The sequence below is a fragment of the Cryptomeria japonica genome, chromosome 10 (genome assembly GCF_030272615.1).
Source record: "Cryptomeria japonica chromosome 10, Sugi_1.0, whole genome shotgun sequence".
Lineage (NCBI taxonomy): Eukaryota > Viridiplantae > Streptophyta > Pinopsida > Cupressales > Cupressaceae > Cryptomeria > Cryptomeria japonica.
In genome coordinates this window covers 725,071,265-725,083,992 of record NC_081414.1, presented here as the reverse complement: position 1 = coordinate 725,083,992, position 12,728 = coordinate 725,071,265, and the positions used below count along the sequence as shown (strand labels likewise).

The 12,728-nt window shown below is 34.4% G+C and overlaps 1 protein-coding gene across 1 annotated transcript; it reads right to left on the bottom strand.

Annotated features, from left to right (window-relative positions):
* Nucleotides 1–2,521: 2,521 nt before the first annotated feature.
* Nucleotides 2,522–3,130, bottom strand: LOC131045507 (ethylene-responsive transcription factor ERF039-like). Its single transcript, XM_057979091.1, has one exon. It carries the CDS (start codon nt 3,128–3,130, stop codon nt 2,522–2,524), a length of 609 nt encoding a protein of 202 aa, XP_057835074.1.
* Nucleotides 3,131–12,728: the final 9,598 nt, after the last annotated feature.

The following is a 12,728-nucleotide window of genomic DNA, read 5'->3' as shown; positions in this document are numbered from 1 at the left end:
ATCATGTTCTTCACAAATTCTAATTTACAACTACTAAATTCTACTCCAGGTGTTGATTGAATGTTGACAAATCTACAACAAACCTTCTATTAGAGTTATTACATTTTTGTCTCCTACAGGACAAACTATAAACTTGCTACACAACCAAATTTCCAATCTTGACACTAAATGTTGGTTTATTCAGAGTACAAAATAGGGAACAAAATTTTAGCACAAAAAATGATTAATAAACATCCCATAACATAAAGTGATAGAGAGAAAGAATATAGTTGAAGACATCTATAAATTCCCACAACAATCAATTTATTAATTAATTGTTAAATTTGATGTGTAAGTGTATTTGTGTGCATGTGTGCATATACATGCACATATACAAACTTGATGAAAATAACACTAAACATTTTATATTTGTGTGTGTCATTTATGAAACATGGATTGAGCCACCCAAATTGTATGTCCAATGCTTAGGATTGATAAATTCAAACATGTTTCAACAATAAGTGTAGGATTTCATTAGTTTAAACTGGAAGTTGTACATGTTATAGCATGTTTGTGTTACCAAAACATGTTCAAGGCTTAATGCAAGTGCTTTACTATATGTGCATGTTATGTTTCTTAAAAAATATGACTGTTCGGCCTTTTATTCAAGTGTAATCGATGTTTGAATTTTATTCTTGATTTTATATTTAGTCTTTGTGTTCATATTCATACATATTTTGACATATAAGAGTAATTATACATATTAAGGATAATGAATAGAATAACAAACACCAAATATTAGTTTTATGTTAGAATTGAATGATAGAATATTTAGTCCAAAAATAATGTTTTTTTAAAAAGCAATAGAAATTAGAACTTCAAGAATAGATTAGATTTGCACGTCATATCAGATCTATCTATATATGATCAAACTTAAATTAAAAAATACATTATATTGTAACCAATAGCATTTATATCCATCTTCACATGCACAAATATTAATACTAAAATTTCCAGAATTGATAACAATAATATCAGCTGATAGATGTGGCCTTGCAAAGAGTTTGGAAGATTTGTTTCAAACCTTGAATAACGTTGCCCCTCTCTCCAACCATAAACCAATCACGAAAAGTTTCGAGCTCACGGGTCAGCTGAGTCATTGATGTTTGAAGGGGGGAGTTTTTTGTCAAGAAACATATGATTATCCATTCTCCATTGCTATCCGAGGAATGGACATGAAAACATACAAGAGCTTTATTGGAATTTTTTTTCTCCTGGCATATTAAAGACAATCATCTCATTGCATCGACACATGTATAAGCCAAGTGAAGTCCAAGAAATCGGAATGAATCCAAAACTGAATGAACACAACGAAAGATCCTTCCACGTATTTCCCGGTGTCAGAACGATTTCTGGTCTGGCGAGAAAGACTTTCCGGCAGGCGTGAGACACATTTCCGGTGGGGAGCTCCCCCACTGGGAATAGCCCATCGGCTAAAAAGCCAATTGGCTAACGAGAATTTCCATTTGTATAAGATTTATCATTAATTTTCAAATTAGATTATGATGAATATTTTAAGTATTAAAATTATAATCTAAACTAAACTAGACATCTATTATTTAAATGATTAGACAGGATCTAAATTTATGTGATTTGAGAAAAACAATAATTTATGTAACATTTTTTTATTATTTTTAAAATAAATGTGATTTTAACTTCATAATCATTACTACACTTATATTATTACTTTGTAAATGGCAGCTACAAATGTGCGTCCTATACTGGTTTAACTTATTAAAATATTTATGGTATTGATACACAATTATCAAATAAAAAAATTAAAATTGTTTATATTAGAATACATTGGGAGGAGCACTTAAACTTCCTCTGGGTTGATCACATAGCCCGGCTGTTTACAGAATGCACAGAAATAAACTCACTTTAAAAGTATTCGTAAGAACCATTCAAACTAAACATGGAATTCATAGATAACAAATTTATATAAGAATCGAGGGAGTGTTTCAGTTCTTTCTCGCAATACTTTGAATCATTTCATTTTAATTCTAAGGGATATACAAACATGAATGAACTTAATATACAACCATTAAATAAAACCAATATGCCAGAGTTAGACCAGGAATTGCAGAAAAAGAGAAGCCTGTAATACAGAAATCACTTAGCTGTACATAAAACTTGGGTTTTCGAAGAAGTCGACTACTATCATTACCAAAACCGAAGGCGGAAGGTCTGTATACACAAAACTGTTTTAGGGAGATGCTATATGCACCATTACAATAGAAGTCAATATATAGGTCGAATCGTTTCAAAATACTTGATTTCAATAGAAGCATTTATATAGATTTAGCTTTTCCTAAAAAAACTTTACCTCAACAGAAGTAATTATACAAGACTGACCTTGCTGAATCAACTAGAAACCCATCATAGCCTTTCTCACACCATATTGATGATCTCTTCTTCTTTTGTAGTGGGGAGTAACCCATCTAGCACGAGAATAACTTCAACTTTCACATTCCTTTATATTCTAAGTGAAATCCCAAAGAGATGTAAAATGGTGATCTTGGTCTTCTTTTCCAGTAAATGGGTTATGAAAGAGAAGAGAAGATCCGATCTGTACTCCATCTGCAATATTCATAAGCAAGTTTGGCCAATCCAGCCAGGAATCCACGATCTCATTGTTTTTGCTTCCAGTTTCTACAATATCAGTGGATTCAGATTGATTGTGTATAGTAGGCTCTGACTCATGTAAACCAATGCTGTTATCATCACTGTTGATGTTGGAGCACAGATGTGGTCCTTCTTGCTTCTCTTGGTCTTCAGAAGAAGAGTATGCAGCTTGCAGAGCAGCAGCCTGAATATCTGTTGTGGAAGAAGTTGCAGGGCATGGAAGGGAGTTAATCGATTCAGGGAAATTGAAATTGGCTGACTTGCCTCTTAAGGCAAATGCAGCTGCATCATGTGCACGAGCAGCCATCTCTGGTGTGGGGAATGAGCCAAGCCATATCCTCTTCTCCTTCCTAGGCTCTCTGATTTCTGATACCCACATTCCCCACTTTCTCTTTCTCACACCTATATAGGTGGGATGCTTTGTTCCCCTCCTAATTGCATTTACACTATTACCTTCTTTCCCCATCAATGATGGGAAGAGTTTAAATAACCAGCACAATTTTCAAGCTTTGTCAAACTAAGCTTCCCAAATCTTCCAACACTTTCGATGTACATGTAAAACAATTATAATACCTAATGGAAATACAGTACATAAGCTACTAATCTTGGGTTCCTTCTCTCACAAGCTCAAAACCAAAAACGATGCAGAGTTGACACTATAAAAATTTGATTCTTCTGTTATCTTTATCAGCAGGATGGCCTAGACACTATATAAATCCTTTCTTCTTAACAATCTCAGAGCAAGCTGCCTATCTTTGCTTCAAAACCAGAATCTGCTTACTTATATACAGTGATATGCTTTTATAAACCTATGGTTCTCTCACCATTCTTCAAATTAACAACTGAGTCTAATATAACGACGAAGGGAAAACTCCGATCTATTCCATCTGATAAGACAAGGTAGACTTAAAATAACTTATAAAGCTGTTCTGCAGGACCATCTTGACATCATGATGTTCAATTTAGCACGCATGCTAATTACACGCAATTCCAACCTGTACCGGTTGGTCCTGTTCCTTCTTTGACTACATTTTTCTATTGCATGATTGATTTGACAACCATCTTTTCCTGCTTGTTTTATTTTGGCATCGAAGTAAGCTTAAAAAGTAACCGCCGACATGTGAGCCCACCCTAAGCAGAACAGCTTGTCACCAAAAGTAAACAAACTAATTTTTTATCTGCCTGAAAGCAGTATCAAATATTCAATTCACCAGTTTGGAGTGTACTGCAAGGCATGTTGTGAGCAGAAGCACGTGTAACTACAAATCCAACATGGGTCATTATTGCTTAGAAAATATCATTATGTGCTTTAATATAATAGTACCCATATGTTTTTACGAATACGATCCACGTTTGATTCGGGTTTATCTATCGTTTTCTATATCGATAGCATACACATTAAAAAATCAGTCTTAAAGTTTTGTAAAATGTCATTTAAAAATACTTGGTTCCTCTTTTCTACTGTGACAACAGTCATTAAGTCTCTTAATATAGGAAAGCCATGCAAATTGGTCTAAAACAAACAAAAGATTATTTTGCTCATTGCATTATTTTAACCACTACATTACTAAACGTAATTGATATTAGAGTAAGTAGTTCGTCCATGATGATAAGAACGACAATATATTTCCCAATTTATCAGTGAGCTTGACAGAATCAGAGAGCATCTAATAGCTTAATAAGCATTAAAAAAATAATTCATTACGTGATGATTGCACATTCAGTAAAAATTTCAATAAAAATATCACCTAAACACAAGAAAACAAGAATAAAAAAAAACATTATTCTTCTTCTTTTATATTTAAACAACCATAAAGTCTGTTAATTTAGAAAGCTCATGCAAACTGCTCCCAAACAGAAGATTATTGTGGATTCCTCTGACGCATGGAGATTATCATCTACGGTGTTTGAATGACCAACTTATTAAAAATAAGGTATTTAATTATGAGTAATTCATCGATATCATAAACAAGTTATTGTATTTCCCACATTGCCAATGAGCACGAAAGAATCAAAATGTATACCGTAGCACTAGTAAACAAATTCATTACGCGGTGATTGTCTAATTCAACTCTCAACATTACTCAATATTTATATAAACAACAAAATTTCTAGTATGTGTATTGTCAGGTTTTCCAATCGAAAGAGCAATTTATTATGCATTTAATTCTAAAAAGTATATAACTCTTCAAGATCTATAGCAGTAATTAGGAAACAACGTATATGTGGTTGAGATTTGTATGCCACTCCCCATTTCGTTTAGATGGAGAATGTCTTCATATACTCATGGGTTTAACTAAATAGTTTATCTTTGTGTGAAGTGGAGCTCATCTTTTAGGTAGTCTTAAGTTTCCATGTTTCTATATATTTGACCTTCATCTTTTTCTGCAAATTATCATACTTCTAATATTACTCCATCCTTAATGATAAATAAAACTAATACTTCATCCTTCATTTCTTATTATTCATGTCTTATGTAGATAGTACCACACCCATCTTCTAGTTCAATTTCATGAGCACACAACTGATCTTGAACCTCTAGTTTTGAGGTTAAGGTATAAAATTTTAAGTTCAAAATTAGTTGATTGATGTCTATTCCACTAATCATTGTGAGCTTACTAACAAATGTTTATGTGATGGATTGCTATGCCATGCGTTTAACAACATTCAATCACAAGCATTTAATATCCATTAGTAGATGAGAAGAGCATAAAATGAACACTTTAATTGAAGCATTAAAGGAGTTAAAATATACAAATACAATACAAAGAACTTGCATGCCAAAAGATTTCTATCCTCAACTACCTCCACAACAATAATGTCAATCAAATTGAAGAGGTCAAAATAGAAGACCATCATAGTTTTAATTTAAAAATCTCTCAAAATTGTTTCTTAATATTGTTGGTCCTTGACATTTAATAAAATAGTTAGGTCTTCAAGCTGCTCGATTCTAGTGATGTTCAGTACAAGTTCATGTGGGAATAGTGGATAGGGCCCCCCCGTGGGCATCCACATCTTCCATCTCCTCCAAAAAGGGGGACCTTGTTCAACCTATTATTTTGAGTCAAAATGATGTTGCCTTTGTTACTACAGGTCAAAGATCTACTATACAACCATCTGCTTCCTCGTCTTATCAATTGAAGTCCTTTTTTTTCAAAAGAGGAACCTACAAGTTTTGTTGACAAACTGTTGGGTGATAGATCTACAAAAATGGACAAAGTCACCTCATTGTCTAAGTTAGAGAGGACATATATGTCAATGGTCTAATGACTCAAGTGCTTGATTAGTTGATGAAAGATTCTATTGCTAAACTAAGCCTATCTTTAGTGAGTAAGTTCAGTGCTTTCCATCCCAATATTGATCGGGATGCGAAATGGGTAGATCTTCATTGAAATGTTAAAGGAAGTGTGAAAATAAGTGCTATGGCCAATGGGCTCTTTTTGTTTATCTTTATGAATTAGGAAGATCTTATTAAGATCCTTATTGAAGGTCTCAAGACCTATGGAACTAACTTTGAAAAAAATCTTGTATCTTTGCAAATGGAAGCCAATGTTGAACTTTGGGAAGGATCCTGGAGCAATGACTCCAACCTAGATTTGCCTCCAAGGCCTTACTCTGGGATATTGGACTTGTGGAGTCTTTAGAGGGATTTTTGAATCCTTTGCGAGTCTCTTGGCTATGGACAAGATAACTCAACACAAATATAGGCTTATTTTTGCTAGGATATGTGTCAATGTGGTGGTTAACTCTTCCTAGCCCGCTCATGTTACCCTCCACTCTAGATATGGATCACCAGATCAACCTATAAAATATATAAAATTCTAAAGCTTATTGCCAAGTCTGTAGGAAATATGGATACCTTAGCAATGAATGCAAAAAAATAGCCTATTAAGAAATAACTGGCTCTCAAAAGAATTGTTCAGGGCACATCTTCCTTGAGAGAGGAGACTACTAAGAGCTCTAGGATCCCTATGGTTGAATAGTGTGAGAAAAATCATAGACAAAATAAAAATAAACATATAGATGATCTGAGAGTGTCCTCATTCATGACAATGCAGGATTATAAAAAGATTATGGAAGACCAGCTAAATGGAGGGAAATGGCTTATTTTATCTCATAGAGACCAAAACAAGGTAGCATATATCTCCAAAGGAAGGAAAACTAAAATTGAATATGGAAGAAATGAATCAACAAACTATGAAAATGATCTTGGAAAAAGATAATAATGTGATAGGGGGGTTTTGGTTCCTCATATACTAAGGAGACACAACAAAAAAGTAGGGGGTTAGTAGTTGGGCATGACCAATAGGAAATTGGAATGGATAATTTGCATACTATCAGGAGTCTGAATTGTGCTAGTCCCAACAAATGTAATGGTTAGAATCATAAGGAATCAAGAAGTTTGGAGAAGGGGCTCATTCATTCTAATAAAGATAATGTGAATCATAGTAAAATCCTACTTGATAGTGAAGGAAAAGGAAATAATCAAGATCAAGTTCTTAAAAATCACAAAGAAAACTTGGCTCCCTTGTAGTTTTCTTCTACCCCTCCATCTAGTAACTATAAGAAGACTCAAGAAGAAGAAGACTAAAAAAAATGCAATGGAGATAAGTTGGTACCAAACCTAAAAATAAAAACAAGACTCAAAGATGTTTAATGGAATCTATATTGTGTTTCTATAAAAGTAAGTGTGGAAGGGCCCCAACCCATTTCAAATTTCACACCATCCATTAAAAACCAAAACCAGAGTAAATCAAATCATAGAGACAACAAAATAGGGAAACCAACTATATCATAGAGTAGGAACAAAATATGATACATCTTATTTTAAAATAGAACATTGAGACTATTTATCAACCATCCTAAGCTGAGAAGACATATTAGTTGGATGTTTCTTCTTCCATTTGACAACTATCTAGGTGGATTCATTATCACAATCAAAACAACATTGACCCAAAGACAAAGGTGGGTCAACATCATTAGGAATAATAAAATCACTAGAAAAAATAGCAGTATTAGAGGCAATAGAATTACCAGTAGAAGTAGTTATATGATCAATGATAAAATAAATATTATCACCAAAAACAACTCCTATAGGTAAATCAGTAGAAAGATAGATAGGAGTAGAGGAAACCTAACCAAGAGATGACCCCATATCCAATGTCAAATTAGTATAACTAAGAGGAGAAGAAATGGGAGTGAGTGAATCAGAATCATCTCAAACAACATCATCCTTACAAGCAAGATGAGGAAAAAAAGTAAGATGGTCAAAAACAACATTCTTCCACCAAGTTGAGGAAGACTACCCATGAGCAGTTTGGGGGTACTCAAAAGACAAATTTTTAGTACCAACACAACACCTATAATGAAAGGGAATGTCCTCATAGTACACTAGTTGATATGAAGATCTATCATTAACCTATAAAATGACTTCTCTAGGAGGAGCATTTGCATTATCGACTTCGACAAGAATGCAAGCGGATGAAATAATATGACCAAAGGATTTGGTCACAAAGTTCACCTTTAAGAGTCTTCTTAAAGAATTACAATAGCCTCATAGGCTTCATCAAACTAAAAATGAAAGGGAAGATAGAGAAACATTACCCACATAGGAAGAATGTCAGTCAAATCTTTCATGTAGAGAGGGTATGATAATTATATCTCCAAGACCCATCATCAAGCATAGCCTATTGATCATCCAAAGAATCAAATCGCACCACAAGAAAACTTCTCACAGAAGTGTATAGCTTTATTTTATCCTCAACCAAATCAAGAAGGAAAGGCTAATAAATGAAAAATCAAACAGATTAAGCCATCCTTAGGAAAATATTCCTCATAGTATAACTCTACTTATCCTAGAGGAATCACAAGCACAAAAACAACATCACAGGGTAGTGACTTAACATAGACCTTCATTTTCTCAAAAGTAGTTATCTTAGCACAAAAAACAATAGACAACATTTTACTAAGTAGGTCTACATAGGATGCACACTAACTATAACTAGAGGACCCAAGGAGAGAACCAATACCTACCTTTGTAGGATAGGTAGAGGAGCCCAAAGATAGAGTGATAGGCCTAGGAGTCTCCATAGATGAAGACCCAATTGCAACCATCACATGAGAAACACCAGGCTAAGAGAAAACCCCACTAGGAGATAATGGATTGATCATCAAATCAAGATTAGGTAGATTTGAATTAGTGAAGAACATCCTAAGGAGAGGCAAGAAAGAAAAATTTGAAAATTGCAACAAGCATGAATGAGCGGGAGACATATTAGGAGAACACATTTTCTCTTATATGTCGAGGTAAAAATGATGTCAAATAATTTTTTCTTTTCCTTTCTGAGAAGGTCCTTGGTTTATGGGACAAAATGGGTTTCATGTTCAAAACTGGATTCCTAATTTTTATGCTAGGAAAGAGATTCCCTCCATCTTTCCTTTATGTTTTCATGTACTTGGTCTACCTTTCAAATTTTGGAATGATAACATCTGAATGATGATTGGCAACTCAATTCAATGTTATGGTGCCATTGATAAGGATCACTATATCTAAAAAATGGTAATTTTATGCTAGAATTTGTGTTTGTGTAGAAAAATAACAAAATCCTTAACTACATTTTTCTATCCTCTAAATATAGATTTTCGATTTAATATATTAGTTATGAAGGTTGTGATTTATTGTGCCATTTTTGTGGAAAAGTGGGACATTTTTCTACTTTTTGTTGGAGATGTAAGAAATACAACAATGTCTAGAAGAAACAAGAGCATGCTCTAAAGCGGCTCTCCTCTTCTCTCTTAGAAGAGGTTATGAAGAAAGAAAATATAAGAAATTTCACTAATTATTGTGTAAATATTGATACTCCAAACCATACCATGATCGAAGATGATCATGTTGCATGTAGGCCCCTTGTATCAAGAAAAAAAAAAAACAAGGATGGAAACAATGTAAGTCACTCTATAGGTTTCCTGATAATGGATACTTCATCTGATATTAAATGATATAAAGTAGAGGATGTAACTCTGGTGTCCCCTAGACTTAATAAATTTAAGTTACTGGAAAAACAAGTGGTGCAGTCACTAGTTAGGAGAGACCTCAAAGAGATCAATTTGGGCCAGTCAACAAGAGTAAACACAACAAAAACACAAGGATATGATAGAGGCAATGTAGAACTTAATGAATTAAATCATGAAAATTTTTTACAAACAATTGGTAGCAACTGAGTTATAGGAACTGACTCATTAGCCAACTAAAACATGCTTAATTAAGAACAGGCCACAATCAGGACCTCAAATCTTTAGATCTATCTTTTATGTTCTATCCCTTAGCTTATCTCTACTTCTGCTTATATTCTAATGCTCAATTACAATGATTTATACGATCCAAAGGGATCTGATTGGCCCAAAAGGGGTCAAATATCGAAGAACAATACCTAACGTGTAAAAAAAACAAGGTCAGCCTCCACCAGAGAAATTCCTCTGAAAAATCCAAAGGATGAAGTGTAGATCAAAGGGAAGGTCGGCCACATGACAAAGAACATCAGAATAAATGCTCAGGGCTCCGCAAGCTACAAAAGGGATCTGGTAGTTCCTGGTAGATTACAACCAGGCAATCGGTACTAGAAAACTGTCTCAGAAACTGGTAGTGATATCTTGCCGGGAAATGGTCCAAATGCTCCATGGTTTGGGAATAAGGTAGATGATCAAGTCCTCAAAAAAAATACAAGTCCTCGAGATCCAATGAGCTAATGCCAAAAAATGCAGAATGAAATGCAAAATAGAAAAGAAATATTTTTTATTGATGCAAGATTGCCATGAACTAGGGATGCTCCTTCATCAGACATCCGAGGTTGTTGAAAAAGTGAGTCTCTCACTTTGCTGGGGTTAGAGGAGAACCAAGCTGGTCTACCCTTTGTCTAAAAAATCCAAGATGAATCTTCAACTCATCTATTCTTCCACTTCACAAGACACTCCTTATAGTGACTGCTCCGGCTACTACACCAAATCCTACTATCAAAAATGTCTTCAATTTGATCCAGTTCCTTCTGGGGCAACTGTTTCTCCAAGTCTGCAGTACTATCCTCACTAAATTTTGGTTCATGATACTGATGAAGATCTACAACGTTAAATACAGGTGAAATACTCAGACTATCCAGTAACTCCACTTCATATGCATTTCCAAAACTGTATTTTCTCAAAATCTTGCAAGGTCCAAACTTCCTCATTTGCAAGTTGTTATAAGTTCCAATTGGTAATCTTTCTTTTCTCAGATACACCATCACTTTATCGCCAACTTCAAATTCCTTATGTCTCCTCTTCTCATCCACTTTCTCCTTATACTTGTTATTTATGTCCCCCAAATGTTGCTTAACTTGAATATGTAAGTCCTTCACGTGATCTGCAAATTCTTCTACTTCTACACTTCTCTGCTCTTCACTGCTAATATCTCTTAATTGTGATATACCTCTAGGGTAACAATCTCAAAAGGTGTCCTTCTAGTACTCTTGTTTACTAAATTATTGTAGGCAAACTCTTCTTGTGTAAGAATCAAATCCCAACTTCTGGTTGTCTCCAACTAAGCATCTTAAAAAATTTCCCAAGCTTCGGTTAACTACTTTTGTCTATCCATCAGTCTGGGGGTGAAAAGTAGAACTAAACTTCAAATATATTTTCATCTTCCTCCAAAGTTTTCTCTAAAAATAATCAACAAACTTAGTGTCTGCATCTGAAACTATGCTCTTACGTAATCCATGCAATCTCACCACTTCCTTGAAAAATAGGTCTGCTATATGTACTGCATCTAATGTTTTCTTACAAGGTATGAAATGACCCATCTTTGAAAATATATACACTACCACAAATATAGATCATTCCCTCTCTATGTTTTAGGTAATCCTAGTATGACATATATGATTATATCTTTCCAAGGCCTCTTCGGTACTATCAAAGGTTTATACAACCCCACATTTTGACTACTACCCTTTGCAACTTGACAAACTCTACAAATTTGCACATATTCCTAACATCCTTATGAATCTGGGACCAAAATTAATGCTCACTCACCATTGCTACTATTTTATCAACACCAAAGTGTCTGCCTAATCCTCCACTATGTTTCTCCTTTATCAGATTCTCCCTCATAGAACTCTTAGGTATGAACAACTAAACTCCTTTGAATAACATCCCATCCTGAATGAAGTAATCCAACCACTTGCTTCTATCTACCATAACCGGTTCTCTACAATCTCTCCAAGGTTCTGCAAAATCCAGGTCATTATCATACAAGGCCTTCAACTCCTCAAATCCTAATACTATCACTCTCATCTCTGTCAGCAAATTCCTCCTCCTACTTAATGCATCATCAAATTTGTTATATTTCCCACTTCTATACTTCAACATAAAGGTGCAACTCTATAAAAATTCTACCAATCTCATATGTCTCGGATTCAACTTACTCTGACTATTCAAATACTGCAAATCTTGATGATCCATATACAACACAAACTCCCTAGGCAACAGGTAATGTCTTCACTTATTCAAGGCTTGAACTATGGCATAAAAATCTTGATCATACACTAAATATCTCCTCTGGGCATCCTTCAATTTCTCACTAAAATAAGCTACTGCTCTCCCTTCTTGACTCAATATTGCTCCTATTATTGTTCCACTTGCATCACAATCCACTGAAAATACTTTATTCAAATCCGGTAAAGCAAACATGGGCTTCTCAATCACTTTCCACTTCAATAGTTCAAAAATTTTATTTTCTCTGGTGGCCCACTTGAACTCCTTCCTATCTCCCCTCATTGTCTCCATCATAGGGTTACAAACTGAACTGAAATCTTTGAAGAACTTCTGGTAGAAACTAGCCAATCCATGAAATGATCTTACCTCTCCAATTCTTTTCGGTGTTGGCCATTCAACAATTTATTTTACTTTCTTAGGGTCCATCTTTAAACCATCCTCAGATATCAAAAATCCCAAATAGACTAACTCATCCTTCATGAAAGTACACTTAATATTTATCAACAACTTTTCTTCTCTCAACCTTTGTAAAACTTGTCTTA

Bases quoted from the DNA above. Each gene is read 5' to 3' on its own strand.
- LOC131045507 (XM_057979091.1), bottom strand. From the start codon at position 3,130: ATGGGGAAAGAAGGTAATAGTGTAAATGCAATTAGGAGGGGAACAAAG.